General features: G+C 42.9%; 2 protein-coding genes across 2 annotated transcripts; both read left to right on the top strand.

The window, feature by feature from the left end:
• The first annotated feature begins 1,618 nt into the window (after positions 1-1,618).
• LOC311104684 (endoplasmic reticulum membrane adapter protein XK-like) lies at positions 1,619-13,744 on the top strand. Its single transcript, XM_084146562.1, has 3 exons — positions 1,619-2,605; positions 10,993-11,252; positions 11,348-13,744. Exons 1-3 carry the CDS (start codon positions 2,256-2,258, stop codon positions 12,184-12,186), a joined length of 1,449 nt encoding a protein of 482 aa, XP_084002688.1. The 5' UTR covers positions 1,619-2,255; the 3' UTR covers positions 12,187-13,744.
• A 2,949-nt stretch (positions 13,745-16,693) lies between these two features.
• LOC311104853 (NADPH oxidase 2-like) lies at positions 16,694-25,769 on the top strand. Its single transcript, XM_084146798.1, has 13 exons — positions 16,694-16,799; positions 17,101-17,196; positions 17,450-17,560; positions 17,821-17,905; positions 21,011-21,156; positions 21,963-22,144; positions 22,235-22,361; positions 22,476-22,568; positions 22,676-22,917; positions 23,151-23,313; positions 23,605-23,751; positions 23,861-23,985; positions 24,157-25,769. The coding sequence occupies exons 1-13, from the start codon at positions 16,755-16,757 to the stop codon at positions 24,281-24,283; spliced, it is 1,689 nt and encodes a 562-aa protein (XP_084002924.1). The 5' UTR covers positions 16,694-16,754; the 3' UTR covers positions 24,284-25,769.
• The last annotated feature ends 818 nt before the right edge of the window (positions 25,770-26,587 follow it).

Raw genomic sequence — 26,587 nt, 5'->3', positions numbered from 1 at the left:
GAAAGCATAAAGAGGGCCAAGGTAGGAAGCAAGAGTAATGATGTGTTGGAGTGGAAAGTGGTGATAGTGTTTGATGAGACCACAGGGGCTCACTTACGCCTCGATAACACCGACAGCTTCATTGCAGTTTGGTACACCAGACGTACATTCATTTCCAATGGAACACTGCGTTTGCCTTGCAGCATTGCGTTGCAGAGGCAGTTGCAGTGTGTTCTGTGTGGTGCATACGGTAGATGGCTTGACAGAAATGGTAGCAGAAGGTGAATGTTGAACTTTTGCTGCACACATATCTAGATGATACTGCGTACCATTTTGTGCAATGATGCTGTAGGTGTGATCGAGGCATTACACCCTATCCGACTAATTAATGCCGGAGAGAAAGAGGTAGGTGAAATAAAATTAGCTCAGTTCATTGGAAATGGTAGATTGTTAATATTGTGTGGTAGCCAGGCTCAGTAAGAGAAGATTCTGAAAATGGAAAAGCTTAATGGGAAGAAGATTAAAAGGCATGTACCTGGTGCTTATGCTAGATTGAGGGGAGTCATCACTGGGGTCCCAATATCTATGTCCACAGATGATATTAAAGAAAATGTGAAGGGAGGCAGAGTGATTGAGGCCAAAAGGTTGATCAGTAGGAAAGAGGGTCAAAGAAGTGAAAGCTTATCAGTGATGCTGATGTTTGAGAAAGTCTTGCTGGGAAAAGTATGGATTCCTTAGTTTCAATGTTAGAGCATTTGTCCTATATGCACTGCAGTGTTTTAAATGTCAAAGAGTGGGACATGTAGCTGCTCAGTGTAAAGGAAAGAAAATATGTGCCAAGTGTGGATGTGCCATGATAACGGTGAATGTAGAAGCAATGTGAAGGTTAAGTGCTGTAATTGTGGGGGAGAACACAGTGCAGCATTTGGTGGATGCCAGGTACAGAGAGAGGCTAGAGAGGCTCAGAGAAATAGGATCAGTCATGATGTATCATATGCAGAGGCTGTAAAACAGATTGGTAGAACTACAGTGTGGACTGATAGAGCTTACATGGATGTACCTGTAGTAAGTGGACCTACTGTCAGAGCTGGTGCTTCTCATGGTCCTAGCATGGTTGTGCGGTGTCAAAGGACACTTTGATAATGAATAAAGTTGACTTCATAGCTTTTATTGGTAAGGTTATCAATATGACTCAGGTTGTGGAAAGCAGAAATGCCAGGTTGAGGGTTATTGTGGAGACCGGGCAAAAGAGATATTGGGGGTAACAGATGTTACTGTAGAAATGGTTGTTTACATGCTGAACAATCCTAAGGGTGGAGTGTTTCAGCATGATATAGATAAAGTTTAATGGGGTTGGGGAGGGGAGGGTGTGGTAGAAGTTAGGGATTTATTTGGTTTTAATATATTATTATTATTATTATATATAAAAAAAATTGGTAGTGCAGAATTGGGCAGATCATGATTGATCGTACATTCAGCAGAGTAGGTGGCAGCATGCACAAAACGATTTTTTGCGGACCGCCATGATATCATAGAAGTAGAATAATCACTGGCCCTAGGACCCAGGAGCGGTAGCACTGCCCCTACCCTACAAACACGTTCCATAGACAAGAAATAGGAGGCATGTTCAGACACACCTGCTTTGCTTTCGTGATCACTAGAGGAGCTAACGAAACATTCAAATGTGCAATGGGACACGATAGTGGATGGATTGTTTCGGTTTTGATTAGGATACAACATTCGACGTCGCTTTGGGGGTAAATGGGGGCAAATGGGGGCACTGAGCACAACATTTGCAGGCGGACATCAGCGGCATGGCTTTTGCATTGCGTTCGAAACTTTCTTTGCCAATCTTTGAGATTGTGGGATTACGACTGGTGTTTACACGTACAACCACCCGAGAGATCCGATGCTGTTTTTATTTTATAGTGGCCACAGTGTCAACTGTCTGTAAACGAAATGAAAATAAGCACAAGAGAGCGCGTCATGTTGAACTGTAATGAGTTCTTGTTGTTGTGTGTTGAAAGTGGACGAAAGCACAGGACCAACCGAAGCAAACATATCACAAGGAAACATTTGAAGACGTTGTTTAACAAACTTGATAAATTCATGAATGATAACCAACTGGCGTGCTTTGTTTGAAGAAATTGATACATTGTTTCTGGACAAGGATACAATGTGACATTGCAATCTATAGCCTACCTTCCTGCCTAAAACTGAGCCATCCATTCGCCCTACAGTTCTCCATTGTCTGACATTATTTTGTTCAGTGAGTCATGGAAGAAGAGGGCGACCAAGTCGAAAAGATCTCTGACGTCGAGCAATCCCACCAGGAATCCGCCTCTGAAAACGGAGTCATATTGGTTGTCAACCACAATAACATTCAGCCCCCTTTCAGCGTGGTGTTGGCCACATTGTTGTATTGTGTTGAGTTTGTCTGCGCAGCGGTGCTTTGCAACATTTACCACAAGAGCGATGACGACGTCTGGATGGGGTTGACCATCACCTTCATGTTGGTGCCGGCTGTATTGACTCAATTGGCGCTGACATTCATTCATAGAGATTTAGGAAGAGACCGCCCCCTCGTCCTCTTCTTGCATCTACTACTCCTGGGCCCGTTAATTAGGTAGGTATAGTGCCACAAGTAATCACAGTGCTGAGTAGCTTCGGACCACAACTAGGATGATTTGAAGCAACGTGCTGAGTAGTACTGTAATATGAGTTTTCTACTGCCGCCCAAGGCCCAGGCTTTCGTGGTACAGGCAGTAGAGCACTCCTCTGCACAACATAATCTTGCCCCCAATCAGCTGTTCTCTCTCCCGCTACATTGGTGGGATTATTCCAATCCGGTGGTCTCGGGCGGGGTGTTGGGGAAGCATACCTGTTGTCAGGTGGGACTGTGCGCGAGGATGCTTCTCGAAGGAGAGAGGGTAATGTGTAAAATGGCTTATGAACTCAGCAAAAAAAGAAACTTCCTCTCACTGTCAGCTGCGTTTATTTTCAGCAAATTTAACTTGTAAATATTTGTACGAACATAACAATATTCAACAACTGAGACATAAACTGAACAAGTTCCACAGACATGTGACTAACAGAAATTGAAAAATGTGTCCCTGAACAAAGGGTGGGTCAAAATCAAAAGTAACAGTCAGTATCTGGTGTGGCCACCAGCTTCATTAAGTCCTGCAGTGCATCTCCTCCTCATGGACTGCACCAGATTTGCCAGTTCTTGCTGTGAGATGTTACCCCACTCTTCCACCAAGGTACCTGCAAGTTCCCAGACATTTCTATGGCCCTAGCCCTCACCCTCCAATCCAACAGGTCCCAGACGTGCTCAATGGGATTGAGGTCCTCTGTAGCTCAGCTGGTAGAGCACGGCGCTTGTAACGCCAAGGTAGTGGGTTCGATCCCCGGGACCACCCATACACAAAAAAATGTATGCACGCATGACTGTAAGTCGCTTTGGATAAAAGCGTCTGCTAAATGGCATATTATTATTATTATTATTATTAGATCCGGGCTCTTCGCTGGCCATTGCAGAACACTGACATTCCTGTCTTGCAGGAAATCACGCACAGAACGAGCAGTACAGCTGGTGGAATTGTCATGCTGGAGGGTCATGTCAGGATGAGCCTGCAGGAAGGGTACCACATGAGGGAGGAGGATGTCTTCCCTGTAACGCACAGCGTTGAGATTGCCTGCAATGACAACTAGCTCAGTCCGATGATGTTGTGACACACCGCCCCTGACCATGACGGACCCTCCACCTCCAAATCGATCCTGCTCCAGAGTACAGGCCTCGGTGTAATGTTCATTCCTTCGACGATAAACGCCAATCCGACCATCACCCCTGGTGAGACAAAACCACGACTCGTCAGTGAAGAGCACCTTTTTGCCAGTCCTGTCTGGTCCAGCGACGGTGGGTTTGTGCCCATAGGCGACGGTGATGTCTGGTGAGGACCTGCCTTACAACAGGCCTACAAGCCCTCAGTTCAGCCTCTCTCAGCCTATTGCGGACAGTCTGAGTACTGATGGAGGGATTGTGCGTTCCTGGTGTAACTCGGGCAGTTGTTGTTGCCATCCTGTACCTGTCCCGCAGGTGTGATGTTCGGATGTACCGATCCTGTGCAGGTGTTGTTACACGTGGTCTGCCACTGCGAGGACGATCAGCTGTCCGGCCTGTCTCCCTGTAGCGCTGTTTTAGGCGTCTCACAGTACGGACATTGCAATTTATTGCCCTGGCCACATCTGCAGTCCTCATGCCTCCTTGCAGCATGCCTAAGGCACGTTCACGCAGATGAGCAGGGACCCTGGGCATCTTTCTTTTGGTGTTTTTCAGAGTCAGTAGAAAGGCCTCTTTAGTGTCCTAAGTTTTCATAACTGTGACCTTAATTGCATACCGTCTGTAAGCTGTTAGTGTCTTAACAACCGTTCCACAGGTGCATGTTCATTAATTGTTTATGGTTCATTGAACAAGCATGGGAAACAGTGTTTAAACCCTTTACAATGAAGATCTGTGAAGTTATTTGGATATCTACAAATTATCTTTGAAAGACAGGGTCTTGAAAAAGGGACGTTTCTTTTTTTTGCTGAGTTTATATGAGCGTTCTACTGCCTGACATAGTGTAGAGCACTAGACTCCCCCTTACAAAAAATATTTACGTTTTGAAACTGCAGTAACTGTGGTATTTCGGACGCAGTAATGACAGAATAACTGCAGTTACACTGCAAAATTACTGCAGTAAAAACATTTTTATTTTGGATGCAGTATTTGCAGCATACTGCAGTTATACTGCACTCTGACTGCAATCTTTTTTTCGTTACCGAAGGTTCATATAATTGAGTCCTCAGTGAACTGTTCTTTATTTCCCGCTACAGTACTGTAGGCCTACTAAGAAACACTCTACAATGTTTACTCAGTTATCCTATACATTTGGCTGTTTGTTTTCTTGCCTCTTCAAACCTGTTTGACCAGATGTGAAGTGGGTCAACGTTCTGATAGACCCTCTCATTTACACCTTTGTCAGACGTGACTCATGTAGCCTACTGTAGATACAGCTGCTTCTTTGTGTCAACCCACTTATAATTGGGTTTGAACTGTCACTGCTACTAAGTGACAAGTTATAAAGAGTGGGACCTCATTTGAGGACAATGCCATTGGTATACAGAAATGCATGGGTGTGTCTTTTCTTTATTTTGTTTCACATATCTAATTGGCTGAAATTAGATTTTTGCTTTGGTGTGAAATGCCCACACTTTGAAGGCTTCCATTGCTGCTCTAACACTGAAAGTCCCCTCACTTAATCCTTTTAAGTACAAATCACTCTTAACTAGACCTGTTGAACAAACCGTGAGCCATTAGTCACTGGCAAAATAAAGTCAAAGTGGAGTCTTTGGTAGATGTTTTGAAACTAAGCATGTCTTGAGTGACACTGTTGGTGAACTTTGGTTTGTCACCTTGGATTTTAATTCAATTTGATCCACTTTAGTAGAGATGGAAGATATGGGGGAAAAAATTCATATCACGATAAATTGTATGAATTTATGTGTTAACGATAAATAGAACGACAAGTATATAACACTAATGTGAACAGATTTTTTTTTTAAATCTTTTAAACTACTAGTAGTCTGATGATTGTAGCCATCAATTGTCCCATTAACAATCAACCATATTAGCAAACTTATTTAATTTCAAACATCATATTTCTCTAGTATAGGCTACTTATCGCAATGAACGATATCAACAAAATGCCTGCGATAAGTTATCGGTGTGGTTGGTGTTGATAATTGTTGGTTTATTATCCCAGCTGTACACTGTAGGCCTTGTAGAGAGCCGAAGGTGTGGCCCTTTAACACTTTATGAAGTAGGCCTTCTGCATGGCTTACCATTCCATATAGTTTACAATGGATAACATTACAGATAACAAAAGACCCAGAAAAGCAGAATAACAGTGTTTCCTATAATTCATTATAGTCGTTCTGCATTTAATATTTTCCGCAACAAGAAACTGCCTTGAATCTGTGAGGTGAATGTGATCCATTTAGTGAAGGGTGACTATCAGCCATGTGTGGAAGAAACCACTGTGTCAAGTATTCAAATATCTAGTGGAGTCTCTGACTGGGATGTGGAAGCAGTGACCTGTGTCATATCCCTCGGGATTCCTCTAGAGTAGCAGATTTACTGCATGAAAACACACTGTCAATGTTTTTAAATGTTTTAAAGATTGTATATATTGTAAGACTAAGATTAGAATACATCCCAGAATACCTTACTTCTACAGTGCATATCTTGTCAATTCAAATGGCAACTTTGGCATGATCTCTTTTGGCTGCACTGGCTGCACACATAATGGCCCCCATACTCAACTGGTGGACTGGATCTGGACCCAGAGCGGGGTCAATTAGGACCGCGGGTCCCGAAAAGGAAGATTTTGTACTTTTTTTTACTCTGTTGGGCTTCGACCCGTGGTATAATATAAACACACATAAGACATGGAAGAATACGTAGAATTGCAGGAAATGAGCTTTAAAACAGCAAAAAAAATATATTCTTTATGCAAAATGTGTAGAACTGTGGGAAATTAGCTTTAAAACTAACATTTTCTCTCCTCCAACAAGAGGGGAGTGAACCATTTGAGGTTGCAAGGTGGGGGTTTGTTACTGTGCCGATAAATTACATTATCCATCCAGACCTTTGCCACCGAGGAAATTTGTGTGACCGGACCTCCTCAAATAGTACTTGAGTACCCCTGTTTATGACAAATCAAGTGACTGGCTAGCAGGCATTTGCCAAGCCAGCACATGACATGACATTGGCACACTGTTTACAGCCCTGCTCCCCCTCTCCCTCACTATAGCAGTGCTAAACCGTAAGAAGCAGCCCTTCAGTTTTCAGTAGAACTAGATCAAGGTTTGGTTTCAGGGTTGTTGTGCTACAGCTACACAGTTCTATAATTATACTCTGGAGGGTGGCTTGTCTGGGGATGTCCCTTGGACAGGAAGCTTCATATCATTAACTTCTGACTTGTTTTCCTGCCTCACCCTATTTTGTTTCTAAGGCGATGGATAACTGTGTCAAACAGAGGTACTAGATCAGGGGTCTCCAACCATTTGTGGCATGAGAGCTACTTTTAAAAAATGAAACGTGCGAGCGACACTTTTTTTGTTATAGCTTTCAAATTGGCACATTCTTCTCCTCTCCCCTGCAACTCTTCCCCAGGTCCATAGTGTACAAGATAAAGTGGTAAAAGAATGGTTAATAAACAACTCTAAGGGGGGCCTATAAAATGTGATTTTATTATGTTATGTTTTTATTAAATTTTTTGTTTTATAAAGGGGAACATTTAACTCTTACAATTACAAATGTTCATAGAGAAACAACTAAATTGGATGTTCCCCTTTAATTCCGCATCTGGCTCTTAATTGTGCCTCTAGTGAGTGAGTAATGGGCTGGTCTAGCGATGGTTCTGTACTGCCGCTGCTCATTTCATGGCAAAGTTTCCAAAGAACAAATAATAGATACAAATTATAAACTTACTCATGGTATACTTCTGCCAGGTAAGCCTACTTTGTAGTTAACATTTAATTGATAAAGTTTTGGGGAAAGTATTTCTGTCAACCCACAAGACGGTTATCACATCTACTGGCTACACACGGAATGATGAACAAGCGCACACAGAAAGGGATAATGTTGCGTTGATTAGATAGTAGATGGGAGCTTGTTGTGTCTGATAGCCTACTTGTGAGATTTGTTTATGTCAGTTTGCGGTGTAACACGGGAAATTGCATATACCCTACACTAGATAAACAGCTGTGCATTAGTTACAGTTACTCCCACTGTCCCCTCTGACCTTTGGGTTGATCTTTGGGCGGCAGGTAGCCTAGCGGTTAATGCGTTGGGCCAGTAACCGAAAGGTCGCTGGTTCGAATACAAGGTGAAAATATTCTGTCTGTGCCCTTGAGCAAGGCACTTAACCCTAATTTGCTCCAGGGGCGAGGTACTACTATGGCTGACCCTGTAAAATAACACATTTCACTGCACCTATCTGGTGCATGTAATAATAAAACATTTTTTTAAAATCAGTTGTGCACTTCCTGTGGAGCTTGGTTGATGTCATCACAGATCATCATCTGTGTTGGCGCAATTCGATATTGCATGTTTCTTAGCAACTCTGACCAAGGGTTGAAATGCTGCTGGCTGCACGGCTTGCTTTACCTTGTAATAGGCAAGGACTCTAGCTCACAGGGTAGTGTTTGTCTTGTTCCTCACAGGTCTTTAAATTAACGCAAAGTACAGTTTCACTATATGAATGTGTTTTTCAATCTATATCTTAGATAATCTGTTGACAAGATGTTGTGTAACATGGCCAACTGTGAGTCTCTGTGGTGGTAATTTGGTTCCCTGCTTGAGTGGACCTTGTCACAGCTTGTCTCTGAGAGAATAAATTCCTCTCCCGAGGCAGAAGTAGCTACATACTTACAGTTGATAGAACTGTCCCTGTCCCAGCATGCAACACTGAAACGATGTTTACAGACAGTGAAGAAAGGTTGGTCTCTTGATGTCCTTAGCACCAATGCATCTTGTGGGTGTTATGCCAAAGCACGGTTGTAAACAGACTAGAGATTCTCATCTTGTTATCTCAAGGAGTATGCTGAGATGATTTCCTGGTGATGAAACCACCCTTGCGCCTTTTCTGATGAAAGACAACAGCAATGGTTGCTTGAACTGCAGCCCATTTCTTAAAGTGGCAATCAGCAGTTGAAACAATAACAAAGCGATCTCACCACCACCGTTTCGTTAAAAAGCTGAGGGATGAGGCTGGAGAAATGTAACCACTCAGATTCATAGACTGAGCTATGGATGCAAGGACTTGACCATCCATGATATACAAATTATAAAGCTATACAGTGTTTATTTACATTGGAGTAAAACAAACTTATGTTTTGGGGTGTGACAGTTGAGTTAAGCTCATGAGGCATTTATAAGTTATATTCTTCAAGAATCAGTAGGCTACATATCATTAATTTAATAAGTGCAAAAATGGATGAAGCTACTGCAGATTGCCCCTTTTTAAGGTAGTTCCTTATTGCATGTGTGTTTTACTTTGTGCTCTTTACAAGTACTGGTATCCTAAGCAGAGAGCAAAGTGGTTTTTATGGCCAGGGAGTAATTACCCAGAAGTAGGCACTTTGCTTCACCTGATGGTACCATTAGATGCTGCTGTGGACATCAGGCATAATGATTCTGTCAGCCAACCTTTTCTCCAGCTGTGCTTTTTCCTCTAAGTCAAATGTATTGTGTTTCTTAGTAATTTTTTCAGAACCTGAAGTGCTGGACTGACTCCAGCACGCATTCTCAGCTGCATTATGATGCCAATCTTCCCTGGAAATCAATCAGTAAATCATAGTCTTGTGACCGCTACCACCTCCCATCTGTAGACCAAACATAAAACTCTCAGACAAGATGACCTCGATTCTTTTGCGTAGGCTACCAGTAGTACCACTGGAGAGATAAGAGGTGGCTTGTGCCCCTCCCTAATGTCTCTCGGTTCAGAGAGAGTTGAAGTCAAAGACGAGAGGCTCTCGTTTTGGTTGTGCACTGTAAGGTCACAGCGAACGTGATTCCACCAGCACCACAACAGCTGAAAAAACACTGGCTGAAAATGGATGACGGCTGAATGTGGTGTCCTGTAGCAACCCACAGCTGAGCTGGCAGGAAGAGAATCCTAGTAGCTAGCCTGTCTGTGTTCTCTCCCTTAAGCCCATGTACAAAGTAGATGTTTTGGTCTGAAAGACAAACACTGTGATTTACTTGGTTGAGTGTGAATACCTTAGACCAGGGTTCCCCATCTGGCAGCCCGCGGGTGGTTGTATTTGTCCCCCCTAGTTTTCTGAGCAAAAAATTAATCATTTTGTGTGGAATTTTCATTGTTGGACATAAGGCTGTAAAGAAAACACCAGGAAATTAGCTCCAGGTGATTTTAATTTAAGAAATCTGTTCCTAAGTATTCCCATGCATACTAGAGAGATTGTATACAAATGTAAGCAAAGTTTGAAATGATATGTTTGACTAAAACTATCTGTTTGGGCTTCTTACAGTCAATTTGCAGTCTACAAATGATTTGTAATTATGTTCCGGCCCCCCGACCATCCGCTCAAGAAGAAAACGGCCCGCGGCTGAATCTAGTTGATGATCCCTGCGTTAGACGTTATGGAGTGCCATGTGTACAGCTATCCACTGCACTGGAACTACTCAACATAAGCAGATTAAAGTAGTGCTAAACAACATGTCTGTGCTATTTGTGTGCGGTGTTAATGTCTTTCTGTCAGTGAACACAAACTATTTTCCTCTGTGAAGCGGAAGGGAACGCACAAATACTGTGTACAAAACATTAGGAACACCTTCCTAATATTGAGTTGCAACTTTTTTTGCCCTCAGAACAGCCTCAATTTGTTGGGACATGGACTATAAGGTGTCGAAAGCATTCCACAGGGATGCTGGCCCATTAATTCTCCAAGGCTTCCCATAGTTGTGTCAAGTTGGCTGGATGTCTGGACCTACTACCATACCCCGTTCAAAGGCACTTAAATATTTTGTCTTACCCATTCAACCTCTGAATGGCACACATTCTCAATTGTCTCAAGGCTTAAAAATCCTTCTTTAATCAGTCTCCTCAACCTTCATCTACACTGATTTGAAGTGGATCTAACAAGTGACATCAATAAGGGATCATAGCTTTCTGGATTCACCTGGTCAGTCTGTCGTGGAAAGAGCAGGTGTTTCCTAATGTTTTGTACACGCAGTGTCAAAGGCTGTCACAGTTAATTTTTTGCCCTCTGGTGGAGCCATATAGCAATGTCGCATTTTTTTGTTTTAACTTTAAAATGTGAAGGAAAATGTAATATTTATTGCAAATCATGTGACTGAAAGTAAAGAAACAATCTTTGTTTTTTTGTTAGCCTGTACTGCCCTCTGGTGGCTGTGGTATTACTCTTCTCTCCTGTCCTCCTCAGGTGTTTCGAGGCTCTGGTGGTTTACTTCAAGGCGGGTAAAGAGGAGGAGCCATATGTGACCATCTCCAGGAAGATCAAGCTGAAGAAGGACCAGGCCACGCCCATGGAGTGGGAGATCGGCCACTCGGAGCGCAAGCTGGCGACGCACCGGAACGCCTTCAAACGCACAGCCGTCATCCAGGCCTTCCTGGGATCCACCCCTCAGCTAACCCTGCAGCTGTACGCCAACATCCAGGAGAAGTACTTCCTCCCTATCAGACGTAAGAGTCCTCTTGATGGCATTCATGGTGAATGCTGTATGTTTTGCTGCTGTTTGGAGGGTCTAACAAGTGCTTTGTCTCTGTGTTCATCCCAGTGACTCTGATGATCATCTGCCTCATCTCCATCACCTACGGGGCCCTGGTGTGCAGCGTGCTGGCCATCAACATCCGCTACGACGACTACAAGGTGCGGCTGCGCCCGGCCGCCTACCTCTGCATGATCCTGTGGCGGGGCCTGGAGATCGCCACGCGCGTCACCTCCCTGGTGTTGTTCAGCTCCGCGCTCACCTATTGGGTGATCCCCGTGGGCCTAGGCAACCTGCTCTTCTTCTTTCTGCAGCCATGGGCCGAGTTCTGGGCGCGACGTGCCTCGCTGCCCGACAACGTGGAGAAGAACTTCAGCAAGCTGGGCACCACGGTGGTGCTGTCGCTGGTCACCTTCCTGTACGCCTGCATCAACATCTTCTGCTGGTCGGCTGTGCAGCTGGACCTGGCCCACCGCGACCTCATCGAGAAGAAGCAGCACTGGGGCCGCCTGGCCTCATACTACAGCGGACGCTTCCTCGAGAACGGCGTGCTCATCGCCCTCTGGTACTTTTATAAGTCGGACTTCTACGCGTACGTGTGTGCCCCGCTGCTGGTGGCCCAGCTGCTGATCTGCTACAGCCTGGCCGTGCTCTTCATGCTACTCTTCTACCAGTTCTGCCACCCGTGTCGGCGCCTCTTCAGGCACAATGTGCACGACTGCCTGGCCTGCGTCTGCTGCTGTCGGAGGGGCGTGGGGAGAGAGGGGGAGGGGCAACCCAACTCCTATTCCACCACCGCCACCATGGTGCTGGTGCCACTGGAGCCGCCTGAACGGCAGCCCCCCGACCTCACCAGCCAGCTGGGGGAGCACGAGACGGCAATCGTTGAAGACATGGAGGCGGCTTGAGAAGGCCCCAGCTACTGAACTAATGGTTATGTACACTCAGGACTGTTATACCGTGAGTGGTGCAGATTAGGGGACGGACAGAGCAGCTTGCTCTGCACTGCGGGGCACAGAGGACAAGTTTGTCCCAAATGGTTAGCTAATCGCGTTTAAAAATGATGCTGTGATTTTATCGATGCTCCTCGTTTTAGAATAACACATGCATGCAGAGCCTTGGACTTAAAAAGATCAGCCATGATATAGACAATGTTACATCGCTGTTGTTGAATGGAAAATGGGTTACTGACGAGTGCACCGTTTGTACTGGACATCTACTGTACAGGTAGAGAGGCAGTGGGCCACGGGAGACCAAAGAATGTACTCTATTAAGATATGCCTGCGTGATGCACAAAGGCAGCCTTGAGAGAGCATTACAGGGTCAGATACAGTGGGGCCAGGTGTGTGGGAAGCATGCCAAGTGTCTCCGGCCCTAGAGGACCGACTCGCCCTTTAAACTGGGACTTCCCCTGTTTACGTTCTCAGGGGTTTACTTCATGAACAAACTTAACATGTTGCAATAGGTCACTTTTTCATCCGCACGCCCATATGTAACAAAGGTTAGATGAAATCTGAGATACCTTCCTCGTACTCCACCCACTGTATGTAATGAATGGTTTGTATTATTACACTGAACAAAAATATAAACACAACAATTTCAATGATTTTACTGAGTTCATTAGGCCCTATTCTATGGATTTCACATGACTGGGCAGGGGCACAGCCATGGGTGCGCCTGGGAGGGCATAGGCCCACCCACTTGGGAGCCAGTCCCAGCCAATCAGAATTAGTTTTTCTCCACAAAAGGGCTTTATTACAGACAGAAATACTCCTCAGTTTCATCAGCTGTACGGGTGGCTGGTCTCAGACGATCCCGCAGGTGAAGAAGCCGGATGTGGAGGTCCTGGGCTGGCGTGGTTACAAGTGGTCTGTGGTTGTGAGTTTAATCAGCTTCTTGATATGCCACTCCTGTCAGGTGGATGGATTATCTTGGCAAAGGAGAAATTCTCACTAACAGGGATGTAAACAAATTTGGTTTTTGTTGTTGTTGAGAAATACACTTTCTGCGTATGGAAAATGTTCGGGATCTTTTATTTCAGCTCATGAAACATGGGACCAACACTTTACATGTTGCCTTTATATTTTTGTTCAGTGTAGTACCCGGCAGCTCAGTTTGCCCTTCTTTTTTTGCCTTTGCACACACAGTGTTTAAAAGGCAAGCTGAGTCTGACAGTGATCACTTTGAAGTTCAAGTGGGTTAAAGAGCCAATAGATTTTATGTAATCACACTGTCCTTGTAAATATATAATAATTGAAATGCAATTCAGAACATATCTTTTTACTTTCAATGATGGTTTAATATAAAGAACTTGATGCCTCATTGGTACCTTATGTCTGAAACATTGGTGCATTAATCCCTGCTTTTTTTGAATGATCTGTTTCAATAGTATGTTTTAAGTACCTTAACTTTTCCATTGTTACTTGAATTTAAATGTGTTGAATAAAAAATGCTGTAATATAGATCATATTTTGTCTTTAATTATTTGACTAGTAGCCTATGGTATTGCTTTCCAAAAAACCTTATAGATAGGAAATTAAGCATGAGGTGGCACCACAGGTCCCAGAGTGGTGGGGCCATTTTGTCTTTCTCCTGATGGTAACCAGGTCAAAATCCTGAACCTAGTTGTAGCAGGGACCTTAAGGGTTGCCCTATTGCCTGGGGCAAGTGAACTGAGCAGTCGGGCAAGTTGAGCCTGCTCTAAAGTTGCGCAGCTGATTTAAAAATATATATTTTATATAAAAATGTTTTTCTGAAAACAGCCACTGGAAGGAATTCCAGTAGACCTAGCCTAAAACTGTTATTTCTGGTTCATCCCCATTGTTTAAGAGAAAGACTGTCAATTTATGGCGTTTATGACAGATGGGCTTTTAACTGAATACAACCAAACTGCAAATCATTCGTTCTGTATTTATAGCCTAAGCAAATGTAATTGTGTTAAGAGAAAATGTGAATGTGATCAAATTTGGTTTATATTCAAACTTTGGTTGGCTAGGATACCTAGGCCTTTTAAATCCTAAATTAAGCAGCCCTGTTAGTTCTATTGTCTAATCGCAGTTGTCTGTGTAATGGAAACTCCCCTGTTAGTCTAGTTTTCAAATGGAATGAATATGAACAAGTACAAGGTTACTGCAGTTTGACAGGGTTTCCATCCTCCCTACAGGGCAAGGAGTTTTTCCAGGCGTTTAAAACTGTGACCTGATTAGAAAATCTCTGTTCTCATCACAGCCCAAATAAAACTGTTTCGCAACTGACTTTTTCACTATGGCTGCGTTTACACAGGCAGCACAGTGCATCTCGCCCGGCGCAATAGAATAAAGTGGCTCGCGCTCTGCTCACCCTGACCAAAAGTTACTATTCCAGTGTAACAAGTTTTTAAAAAACTACCTGTTTAATATATATATATATATATACAGTGCTGTGAAAAAGTATTTGCCCCCTCTAATTTTCTCTACTTTTGCATATTTTTGATATTGAATGTTATCAGATCTTCATCCAAAACCTAATATTAGATCAAGGGAACCTGAGTTTACAAATATTTTATATATTTAATGAACAAAGTTATGCAACACCCAATTCCCCTCTGTGAAAAGGTAATTTCCCCCTTACACTCAATAACTGGTTGTGCCACCTTTAGCTGCAATGACTCCAACCAAATACTTTCTGTAGTTCTTGATCAGTCTCTCACATCACTGTGGAGGAATTTTGGCCCACTCTTGCATGCAGAACTTATTTAACTCAGCGACATTTGTGGGTTTTCAAGCATGAACTGCTAGTTTCAAGTCCTGCCACAACATCTCATTTGGGATTAGGTCTGGACTGACTAGGCCATTTCAAAACTTCAAATATGTTGCTTTTTAGCCATTTTCATGTGTGACTTGATTGTGTATTTTTTATCATTGTCTTGCTGCATGACCCAGCTGCGCTTCAGCTTCAGCTCACAGACGGATGGACTGACATTCTGCTGTAGAATTCTCTGATACATGTCGTCCAAAAAGTTGATTCAAGTTGACCTGGAAGCACCTGGATGATCATCAAGACTCTTGGAAGAATGTTCTATGAACAGATGATTCAAAAGTATAAGTTTTTGGACGACATGGGTCCCATTATGCCTGCCGAAAACCAAATACTGCATTCCACAGTAAGAACCTTATACCAAAGATCAAGCATGTAGTAGTAGTGTGATTGTTTGGGGATGCTTTGCTGCCTCAGGACCTGGACGACTTGCCTTAATAGAAGAAACCATGAATTCTGCTCTGTATCAGAGAATTCTACAGGAGAATGTCAGGCCATCAGTCTGTGAGCTGAAGCTGAAGCGCAGCTGGGTCATGCAGCAAGACAATGCTCCAAAACACATAAGCAAATCTACATGAAAATGGCTAAAAAACAACACATTTTACGTTTTGGAATGGCCTAGTCAAAATCCAGACCCAATTGAGATGTTGTGGCAGGACTTGAAACGAGCAGTTTATGCTTGAAAACCCACAAATATCGCTGAGTTACAGCAGTTCTGCATGGAAGAGTGGGCCAACATTCCTCCACTGCGACGTGAGAGACTGTTCAACAACTACAGGAAGTGTTTGGTTGGAGTCATGTCACACAGGGGCATTGGGTGTTGCGTAACTTTGTTTATTAAATACATGAAATACGTATGTAATTGTTGTGTTATTTGTTCACTCAGGTTCCCTTTATCTAATATTAGGTTTTGGTTGAAGATCTGATAACATTCAGTATCAAAAATATGCAAAAGTAGAGAAAATTTGAAAGGCGGCAAATACATTTTCATGGCACTGTATAATCCCCTGGCTAATGACACAACCACAGAGCAGGCTCAATTTCCCCGGCTGCCATAAATGCCATAAATTGTCTGTCTTTCACTTAAACAATGGGGATGAACCAGACCTTGCGGGGCCCGCGCAACTGCCGTACGCCACTGGTTTCGAAATTAGGGTTATATAGAGAAAATATATGAAGATAGTGCCTTAACTACTGCATTGTTACTTGAATTTAAAGTCGTTGAATACGAAATGCTGTAATATAAATCATATTTTGTATTTCATTATTTTACCAGTAGCCTTTGATATTGTTTCCAGAAAAAAATATATAGCGCCATGGGAACGTAAACGTGAGGCCTGTAGATGCAGACAGATATAGTCGGACTGGCTCTTTCTCAATTGTCTAAAAATCCACCCTCTTCTTGGACCCCAAGAGCCAGCTAGTCAGTCAAAAAAAAGACAATTCTTCGTCATTCCACTGACATGCGGAATGGCATGCTCACATTTCGCTTTCAACAAACACAAAGGATTACTTTACTCGTTGAGTAATGCAATTGTATAGACTGTGCGTTTCCTCATGTCATAACTTGGACTAGTGACTGACTTTAAATGGGCGGGGTGTGAACATACGTTGTATAAAAACGACAGGTAACGATGTAAAGACCAGTAGCGTCACCCGTGGATGGCGAAATACTTTCAAAATGGGCAACTGGATCATTAACCATGGACTGTCATCCTTCATACTGGTAAGAACATGATTATTACCTTAATCATCTTCGACAGTGTAGGCTATAGTTATTGTATAATGTAAATGAATGCGATACATTTATTTGGGCTGTTATCTGGACTGCCAGACAAAGCCCATCTGAGTGATGACCCAGATGCGCAATATCTCTCCAAATGCGCAAAATAATATAACTATGGTTAGCCATACTGAAACCCTAAAATATATGTTATTTTTAAGAGTATAAATATAAGACTAAAATACTATACAATAGTCACGATCCTGCTGTTTGGGTAATGATCTCCTCCTGGCTGGACGTACAGGTGGTCTGGATGTCCATCAACATATTCCTGTTCCTTTGGTTCTATTTCTTCTACGACTTGGGGGATCAGTTTTTCTACACACGCCACATTTTAGGGGTGAGTCTTACCATACTATTTAGGGCTTAGGTAATATAAACATACTACGTGCTCAATAATGCATGCATTTGACTTAAATAGGACAAGTATCCAATTTCCGATGTCCGTAGAATTTTCGTTCAATATAATTACAAAGTTTTAACTGAGTTTTACCTGTAGCTTACACCATTCTTTATAAAAGGACAGATGCCACAGAGGGTGTGTATAGCATAACACACTGCACAGGTTGACATGGGTGTCTTTGGGCTTTCAGTCTGCCTTGGCCTGGGCCAGAGCCCCTGCTGCCGTCCTCAACTTCAACTGCCTGCTGATTCTGCTGCCTGTGTGTCGGAACCTGCTGTCTCTCATCCGGGGCTCCTTCATGGTAAGACTAATTCTGAGTGACAAGGGCCCAGGGTGGGGACATTCATTGTGCAAGTGTCTAATTTGTCATCAGAGAATATTGTGGCTGTAATTCCCTGTGTTCTGTAAATTACTATGTAGTTATATTGTCTGATGACACCTATAACAGAACAGACTTGTATGGTTGAATTGTTTTTCCAATAGGTGAGAAAGGTCTTTAATTGACTTTGATTGTAATCTTCCTTAAGATTTTTCTTGAACTTTCTTGTGTTGCTTTTTTAGTGCTGTGGGCGAACTATGAGAAAACAGCTGGACAAAAATATCAGTTTCCACAAGCTGGTGGCCTACATGATTGGCCTGATGACAGGTATGTAACACTTGCTTCCTGGTAGGTAACCAGCTGAAAACCCCTAACCTGAAGCCTTTTGCACAGATAAATACCTTACTCTTAAACAAAGTTAGATTTTTGTCGACAGTACTTATGAAGTGTGTAAGATTTATGTGAAATTGTTACCAGTATTATTTAGTCACCACAAAATATGACACTTTCTCATTGTGGTGAAGGCATATGCGATAATAAATCTATCTTTATCTTTTTCACCCCTTGACTAGATAAAGGGAGGCAAGCTAATTTTATTATTTTATTTTACCTTTATTTAACTAAGCAAGTCAGTTAAGAACAAATTCTTATTTACAATGACGGCCTACACCGGCCAAACCCGGACGACGCTGGGCCAATTGTAAATATGGACTTAAGGTCTATTGTATTATATGGGGAAATCCTGACCTTGGAGAGACTATCGCTCTCACAAAGTCTGACTCAAGAAGGACAAAGGAAACAGCCCAGCTCTTAGAAAACATACAGTGCCGTGAAAAAGTATTTACCCCCTTTCTGATTCTCTATTTTAGCATATTTTTTATACTGAATGTTAGCCGATCTTCAACCAAAACCTAGTATTGAATAAAGGGAACTTGAGTTTACAAATAGTATTTAATTAACAAAGTTATGCAACACTTAATGCCCCTGTGTGAAAAGTAATTGCCCACTTACACTCAATAACTGGTTGTGCCACCTTTAGCTGCAATGACTGCAACCAAATGACTCCTGTAGTTGTTGATCAGTTTCTCACATCACTGTGGAGGAATTTTGGCCTACTCTTGCATGCAGAACTGCTTTAACTCAGTGACGTGTGGGTTTTCATGCATGAACTGCTCGTTTCAAGTCCTGCCACAACATCTCAATTGGGATTAGGTCTGGACTTTGACTAGGCCATTCCAAAATGTATTTTTTTTGCTTTTTAACCATTTTCATGTAGACTTGATTGTGTGTTTTGGATCATTGTCTTGCTGCATGACCCAGCTGCCCTTTAGTTTCAGCTCACAGGCGGATGGCCTGACATTCTCCTGTAGAATTATCTGATACAGAGCTGAATTCATGGTTCCTTCTATTAAGGCAAGTTGTCCAGATCCTGAGGCAGGGGTCCCATTATGCCTGGCAAAAACCAAACACTGCATTCCACAGTAAGAACCTTATACCAACGGTCATGCATGGTGGTGGTAGTGTGATAGTTTAGGGATGCTTTTCTGCCTCAGGACCTGGATTACTTGACTTAATTGTGTGTAAGGGGGCAATTACTTTTTCACACAGGGGCATTGGGTGTTGCATAACTTTGTTTATTAAATAAATGAAAGAAGTATGTAATTGTTGTGCTATTTGTTAACTCATATTGTTCACTAATATTAGGTTTTGGTTGAAGATCTGATAACATTCAGTATCACAAATATGCAAAAGTAGAGAAAATTAGAAAGGGAGCAAATGCTTTTTCACAGCACTGTATGTGACATTTTCGATAGAACATGGGAACATTATTCCTCCAGTATCTTTAGATGTACTATTCTACCTTACCAAAAGTATGTGGACACCTGCTCATCGAATATCTCATTCCAAAATCATGGGCATTAATATGGAGTTGGTCCCCCCTTTGCTGCTATAACAGCCTCTACTCTTCTGGGAAGGCTTTTCACTAGATGTTGGAACATTGCTGCGGGGACTCGCTTCCATTCAGCCACAAGAGCATCAGTGAGGTCTGATACTGATGTTGGGCGATTAGGTCTGGCTCGCAGTCGGCGTTCCAATTCCTCCCAAAGGTGTTCGATGGGGTTGAAGGCAGGGTTCTGTGCAGGCCAGTCAAGTTCTTCCACACCAATCTCGACAAACCTTTTCTGTATGGACCTCGCTTTGTGCACGGGGGCATTGTCATGTTAAAACAGGAAAGGGCCTTCCCCAAACTGTTGCCACAAAGTTGGAAGCACAGAATTGTCTAGAATGTCATTCTATGCTGTAGCGTTAAGATTTGTCTTCACTGGAACTAAGGGAACCATGAAAAACAGCCCCAGACCATTATTCCTCCTCCACCAAACTTTACAGTTGGCACTATGCATTGGGGCAGGTAGCGTTCCATGGCATACGCCAAACCCAGATTCGTCCGTCGGACTGCAAGATGTTGAAGCGTGATTCATCACTTCAGAGAACGTGTTTCTACTGCTCCAGAGTCCAATGGCGGCAAGCTTTACACCACTCCAGCCGACACTTGGCATTGCGCATGGTGATCTTAGGCTTGTGTGTGGCTGCTCGGCCATGGAAACCCATGTCATGAAGCTCTCGATGAACAGTTCTTGTGCTGACGTTGCTTCCAGGGGCAGTTTGGAACTCAACGATTGTTACACGCTACGCGCTTCAGCACTCGGCAGTCCCATTCTGTGAGCTTGTGTGGCCTACCACTTTGTGGCTGAGCGGTTGTTGCTCCTAGACGTTTCAACTTTACAATAACAGCACTTACAGTTGACCAGGGCAGCTCTAGCAGGTCAGAAATTTGACAAACTGACTTGTTGGAAAGGTTGCATCCTATGACGGTGCCACGTTGAAAGTCACTGAGCTCTTCAGTAAGGCCATTCTACTGCCAATGTTTGTCTGTGGAGATTGCATGGCTGTGTGCTCGATTTTATACACCTGTCAGCAACAGGTGTGGCTGAAATAGCCGAATCCACCTAGTTTTGTATATATAGTGTATATTGAGGATGTCATTGAAAACCTCAGCTTCTGTTGAAATACCAGTACATTGGTCAACGTAGATTGAAATGCTTGAGGAACGGATAACCACTTTCCAACACTACTTCTTTAATGTTATTATCCGTGCCATTATCTCTGTGCCAAGATGAGTGGTGAGATACTGTGTCTATCAGCCCAATTTGACTTGATTTCTATGCTTTTACTTCTTCTTTAGAATGTAGCAGTGGTATCTAATCAAGGCAGTGACTTATGTCCAAAGTCTCATAAGTAATTAACCTTCACTGCCCTGAATGGATGTCGAATTTGGGGGTGGAATGATCCTGTTGAACAAATGAGGAATCTCTATTCTATGTCCTAATGCTACATGAAATGTTGCTGTTTCTTTTCCTCGTTTTGGTGCAGCTGTTCACACAATTGCCCATTTGCTGAATGTGGAGTGGTACTACAATAGCAGGCTTGGGGAGTATGATGACCTCAGCACGGCCCTGTCCAGCCTGGATGACTCGGGCAACAGCACCTTCCTGAACCCAATCCGTTCTACAACCACTGTACGGCTTACAATGTTTTAATTTTATTGTTATTTTACCAGGTTGGTCTCATTGAGATTAAACATTTCCTTTGCAAGAGACCTGGTCAAAAAAAGCAATACATAAAGTTTCAAACAATTAAAACAAAGCACTACAGTTTAAAACATCACTCATTGTTATGGGAGGAGTGGTTCAGCTAGGGGTCAAAACATTGACGGCCCTTAAATAGTTTTCCACCATAGAATTTACCCTAGCAGCTGTTGGCCATTGGAATATATATATACTACCGGTCAAAAGAACATCAAGCGCTATGAGTTGGACCGCAGAGTGAAGGAAAAGCAGCCAACAAGTGCTCACCATATGTGGGAACTCCTTCAAGACTGTTGGAAAAGCATTCCTCATGAAGCTGGTTGAGAGAATGCCAAGAGTGTGCAAAGCTGTCATCAAGGCAAAGGGTGGCTACTTTGAAGAATCTCAAATATGAAATATATTTTGATTTGTTTAACAATTTTGGTTACTACATGATTCCATATGTGTTATTTCATAGTTTTGATGGCTTCACTATTATTCTACAATGTAGAAAATAGTAAAAATAAAGAAAAACCCTTGAATGAGTAGGTGTGTCCAAACTTTTGACTGGTACTGTATATATATCGTACTGTATTATAATGCTTTGTATGTTATTGTAACTAAGGCCCAGAGTGTTTCCTAGTCAGGTCTGGTCATCAGAAGAAACTCCTGGCACAGAGTAATTTTAGATGTCTTATATAGGCCTAGAGGTCATGTGACTGACTTGTGTGTATTCTGATTGGCTCCTTCTCTCTCAGACTCCGACCCTCCTGGTGTTCACCAGCATCGCTGGGATCACAGGCGTAATCATCACGCTGTCACTCATCCTCATGATCACCTCATCCATGGAGGTCATCAGGCGCAGCTACTTCGAGGTCTTCTGGTTCACACACCACCTCTTCATTGTCTTCTTCGCTGGGCTGGTCATCCATGGAGCCGGGTAAGGCTCGCTCAGTCCCAGCTCCCATTCATTTCAAGTAGAAATATTTGTTTTGGATCAAGAGTTAATGGCTTTGTCCTTTGTCTACAGACGCATCGTGCGAAGTCAGACAACCACCGATCCACCACATAATACCACCTTCTGTAAAGATCGGACAGATGACTGGGGGATGATTCCGGAGTGTCCCATCCCTCAGTTTGCAGGGGGGTTCCCACAGGTAAGCGATTCCTCAATGACACCTACAACCAAAAATAACTTCTGTGAATCCCAGGCGTCATGGTAAGAGAATTGTCTCAGAAACAATATATCCTGTGTTCCCTTGTCCCTACAGACCTGGATGTGGGTGATCGGTCCCATGGTCCTCTATGTGTGCGAACGCTTGCTGCGCTTCGTCCGCTACATGCAGAGCGTCAAATACAGAAAGGTGTGCACTGCAGTAACAAGCAGCTTTTCTGTGTAATTGATGATAATTGTGTTTTCCATTCCATAAACAGATAATCAACATCTGTCTCTCCAACTCTCCTCTCTCAGATAGTTATTCGACCGTCCAAAGTGTTGGAGCTGCAGCTGGTGAAGAACGGTTTCAAGATGGACGTGGGTCAGTATGTCTTCCTCAACTGCCCAGCCATCTCCCAGCTGGAGTGGCACCCCTTCACCATGACCTCGGCCCCTGAGGAGGACTTCTTCAGCGTGCACATCCGCTCCGTGGGGGACTGGACCCAGAAACTCATCAGCATTGTGGAGCAGCTTCCTGAGGGGGCTGAGGGACCCAAGTAAGTTACTCCTCTTTATAGAAAAGCAGCCAATGGCTTATACTGTAGCAGCATGTTCCTAATCTCAGTGGATAAGGTGCATCAATGCATGATTTCTGTGATAAGTCCAAGTTACATGCACAGATTTCAAATTGGAAACCATTCCTGAATGGATAGGAATTAGGTTTAGCTGGTCAAATCTTTCTGTCCTCTCTTCCTGTTTGCCATTGCTTGACCTTTGACCTGTCCCTCAGAATGGGTGTGGACGGACCGTTTGGTACAGCCAGTGAGGATGTGTTTGACTACGAGGTCGCCATGCTGGTTGGCGCTGGCATTGGAGTCACCCCCTTCGCCTCCATCCTCAAGTCCATCTGGTACAAATTCAAAGACTCCAACCCCAAGCTACGCACCAGAAAGGTAGGGAATACATTGATACTCTATGGCTTTCCATTGAAGCGACTAACCAGACAGCTTTAGTGCTGCTAACCAGTCTAGCATGTTTACAAAGTGGACAGATTCCATGATGCACCTGAATGTTGTCTGAGAACAAGTCTTTTTTGTTGTTTCTTACGCAAAAAGTCAAGCAAACCTTGGTTTCCTGCTATGTGAACATTAACATTTTTCACGGACTATTGCCAGCATGGCATGTTATGCGTTTGGTATTCCTTTGTTTGAAATCACATTCTCATGTTTACTTCCTGGTTGCAGATCTACTTCTATTGGTTGTGCAGGGAGACGCATGCCTTTGAGTGGTTTGCAGATCTGCTGCAGGTGCTGGAGAGGGAGATGGAGGAAAGAGGCATGGGAGACTTTCTCACCTACAAACTCTACCTCACTGGATGGGATCAGAGCCATGTACGTGAGGCAGCATACATACACCCACCAACAATCTTTATTACCGTATTCCACTGTGAGACATGTACTAGTTGTGGTAGCGTCTGTTCACTATCTTTCTTCCCCATAGGCAACTCATGTGATGGTTCATGCCGATGAGGACACGGATGTGGTCACTGGTCTGAAGCAGAAAACCAACTATGGCAGGCCCAACTGGGATAAGGAGTTTGAACAAGTGCGCAAAGAGAATCCGACGTAAGTTTGTTTACAACACATTTTGGCACGACAATATTCCCTTATAAATCAATTTTGGACAGTGTAGTTGGTAGTTAATAGCAGGGGTATTACTTCTAAAACATATAGCTTGGTGTGTACCCTACATTGGCTAAACTACTATATATTTTGGTCTCTTATCAATGTCCACAGGTCAGTGGTGGGCACGTTCTTGTGTGGCCCTGCAGTCTTAGCTACAGTCTTGTCAAAGAAATGTGTCAAATACACGGACGTCGATCCCCGAAAGACCAAATTCTACTTCAACAAGGAGAACTTTTGAGCAAAACAATGTCTAATCTGCTCCCCATGAAGGAAAAGCTGGTTCTTTGCTCTTCCAAAATGTTTGCAACAGAGATGTTTTAGACCATTCATCTGAACACAATGGATGATGACCGATCCTGGTACGCTGTCTAATACTTATTTTACATAGGATTCACAGTATGTTGCCTGTAAAAACAATTGTGCAATGTCTGTATGATCCCCTTTCAAATGGCCCCATCTTTACCTCTTTCTTGTCGGCATTCACCATTTATATAGCCATTACTTAGGCAGCAACTGAGCAAGAGACATTCAACTTTGACCATGTTGTTGTGACTGTTGTCATGGTAACCTGATGCTGCAAGCAGCATTGAGCTTGCCAGTTTGTAGTCCTAAAAACCGGACATTAAACCCACAGATAGAACAATGAGACATATATTTCACCAGATGTATAAATGTGAAGCATTCGCTTGGCATTTCCACTCACTACCAAATATGGTAGTGAGATGAAGCCCAGTGGCCGGCAGTGGGAGAAGATGGAACGAGATAGATTTTGTCCGACATTCTGCACATTTTCTCATCGATGAAACATTTGATCTCAATAGTTTTATGTTCCCAAAACTATAATCTGTTACGAACCGAGTGGACTAAGTTTTGTAGACTTTACCCTTTGCCAAAGTTTCAAAAAAGTATGTTGTTTAGAAGGAGCCCAAAGGTGAATTGAGTTATTGCACACGCGCACTTCACAAAGTAGGCGTTCCCTAACGGAAATATGCAAATGTCTGTTAGAATGCGCCAATAGGATCTCGCTAGCTCATGCTTGACCCTGCCCACCTCCTTCCTTGTTCTGCCCACTATGACTAATTTTTTCCCATTGGAAACGACAGGCTCTGGTCCATCTTGGATTAGTTATACAAATCTTTGTTAAACCTCTGGTTCATTCAGCCATTCCTATGGGGGAAATTAATGGAGAAAGAATGGGGTTTTGGTATAAACGCCAAAAATAAGGTTTGAGGTTAACACAGGCTTATGAGATCTTATATGTTTTGTTCTATGAGATAATATCAGTCAGTTAACATGACCTTTATGAATATGGAAGCCTTAATGTGCTTTGTCGTAATTATTTTATTTATTACATAAATCCTTCATAATTCACAAAAAGTGATGTTTGCTGATGAAGATTATCTCATAGAACAAAACGTATAAGATCTCCAAAGGCTGTGTTTACCACAGACCTTATTTTCGGCGTTTATCCAAAAACTCCATTAATTTCCCCATAGGCTTTGGCCAACGAACCATGGTGGAGCCACTATTAGAAGCCACTATTATTGCTCTCTATTGATCCATTTCTAAATTCCTCCGATAGGAAAAAATACAATGCCCTGCTTTCATTTGTTCACATTCACAGTAAGTTAGAAGCTCGCCATACTTGTAAATAATGACCTTCTAATGTGTTAAGTTTCCTGTTATGGTTAATAAAAAGTTGGTTACATTTTAACTCAAAACGACAGATATGTTCTGGTAATTATTTGAACTGGCTAGCCAGCTAGAAAAAACCCATTCATTTCCCTATAGGCTTTGGCGAACGAGCCATGGTGGAGTTAGCCTCCGTCAGCGCCTTCAAAAATACACAATTACCTTTCAGATATGAAGAAAAGTCGGAAAAAGTTGGGGGCATGCTAAAGTTGGCGGAAAAACGTATTGGATTGAAAGCTGGCTGCCTCAGTGACTAGATGGGTGTGTATCGGCCCTTGAATACCTTTCACAGAAAACTGACAAGTCTTGCACACAGAGACAATGCTTTGTTACATCAGCACTACTCAGGGATTGGCTGGCTCCTTTGCTTTTCTCAATGAATCATGATCAGGATGTATGAAGGCAACTACAGTTATTAAGAGCTTTGTACAGAATAGCTCATCTTGTTAATATGATTATTGTTTTTAAATGACACATGGAGGAGTAACATATTCACTAAGTATAGGGAGTGGTTTGGTAGGTTACCTGTGATGACGGAGTGGTGTTATACATGTTGCCCAGGCCAACCATTGGATTTTGTTTGCCCCCCACTTGTGATCTAATTATTGTCGATTTTGATAAGGGAAATAAGAATAATCTAGATAGCAGAGAAATCAAAGTACATCTTCTTGGGGGCAATTGCTATACTACTCAATGGGGGTGTAACAAATGTACACTTCGCCAATGTGCAAACAATAATGGTTAATTTGCTTTTACAAAAATGGTAGCTTGGGCAAGATAACTTTGATACACCCACATTAGATGCTTAAGCCTAAGCATTGTTTTGTGCTTCCAAGGTGTGTAGTTACAG

This window comes from Coregonus lavaretus (assembly GCF_964263955.1).
Source record: "Coregonus lavaretus genome assembly, chromosome: 29".
NCBI classification, from domain to species: Eukaryota; Metazoa; Chordata; class Actinopteri; order Salmoniformes; family Salmonidae; genus Coregonus; species Coregonus lavaretus.
This window is presented reverse-complemented; position numbering and strand designations above follow the sequence as displayed.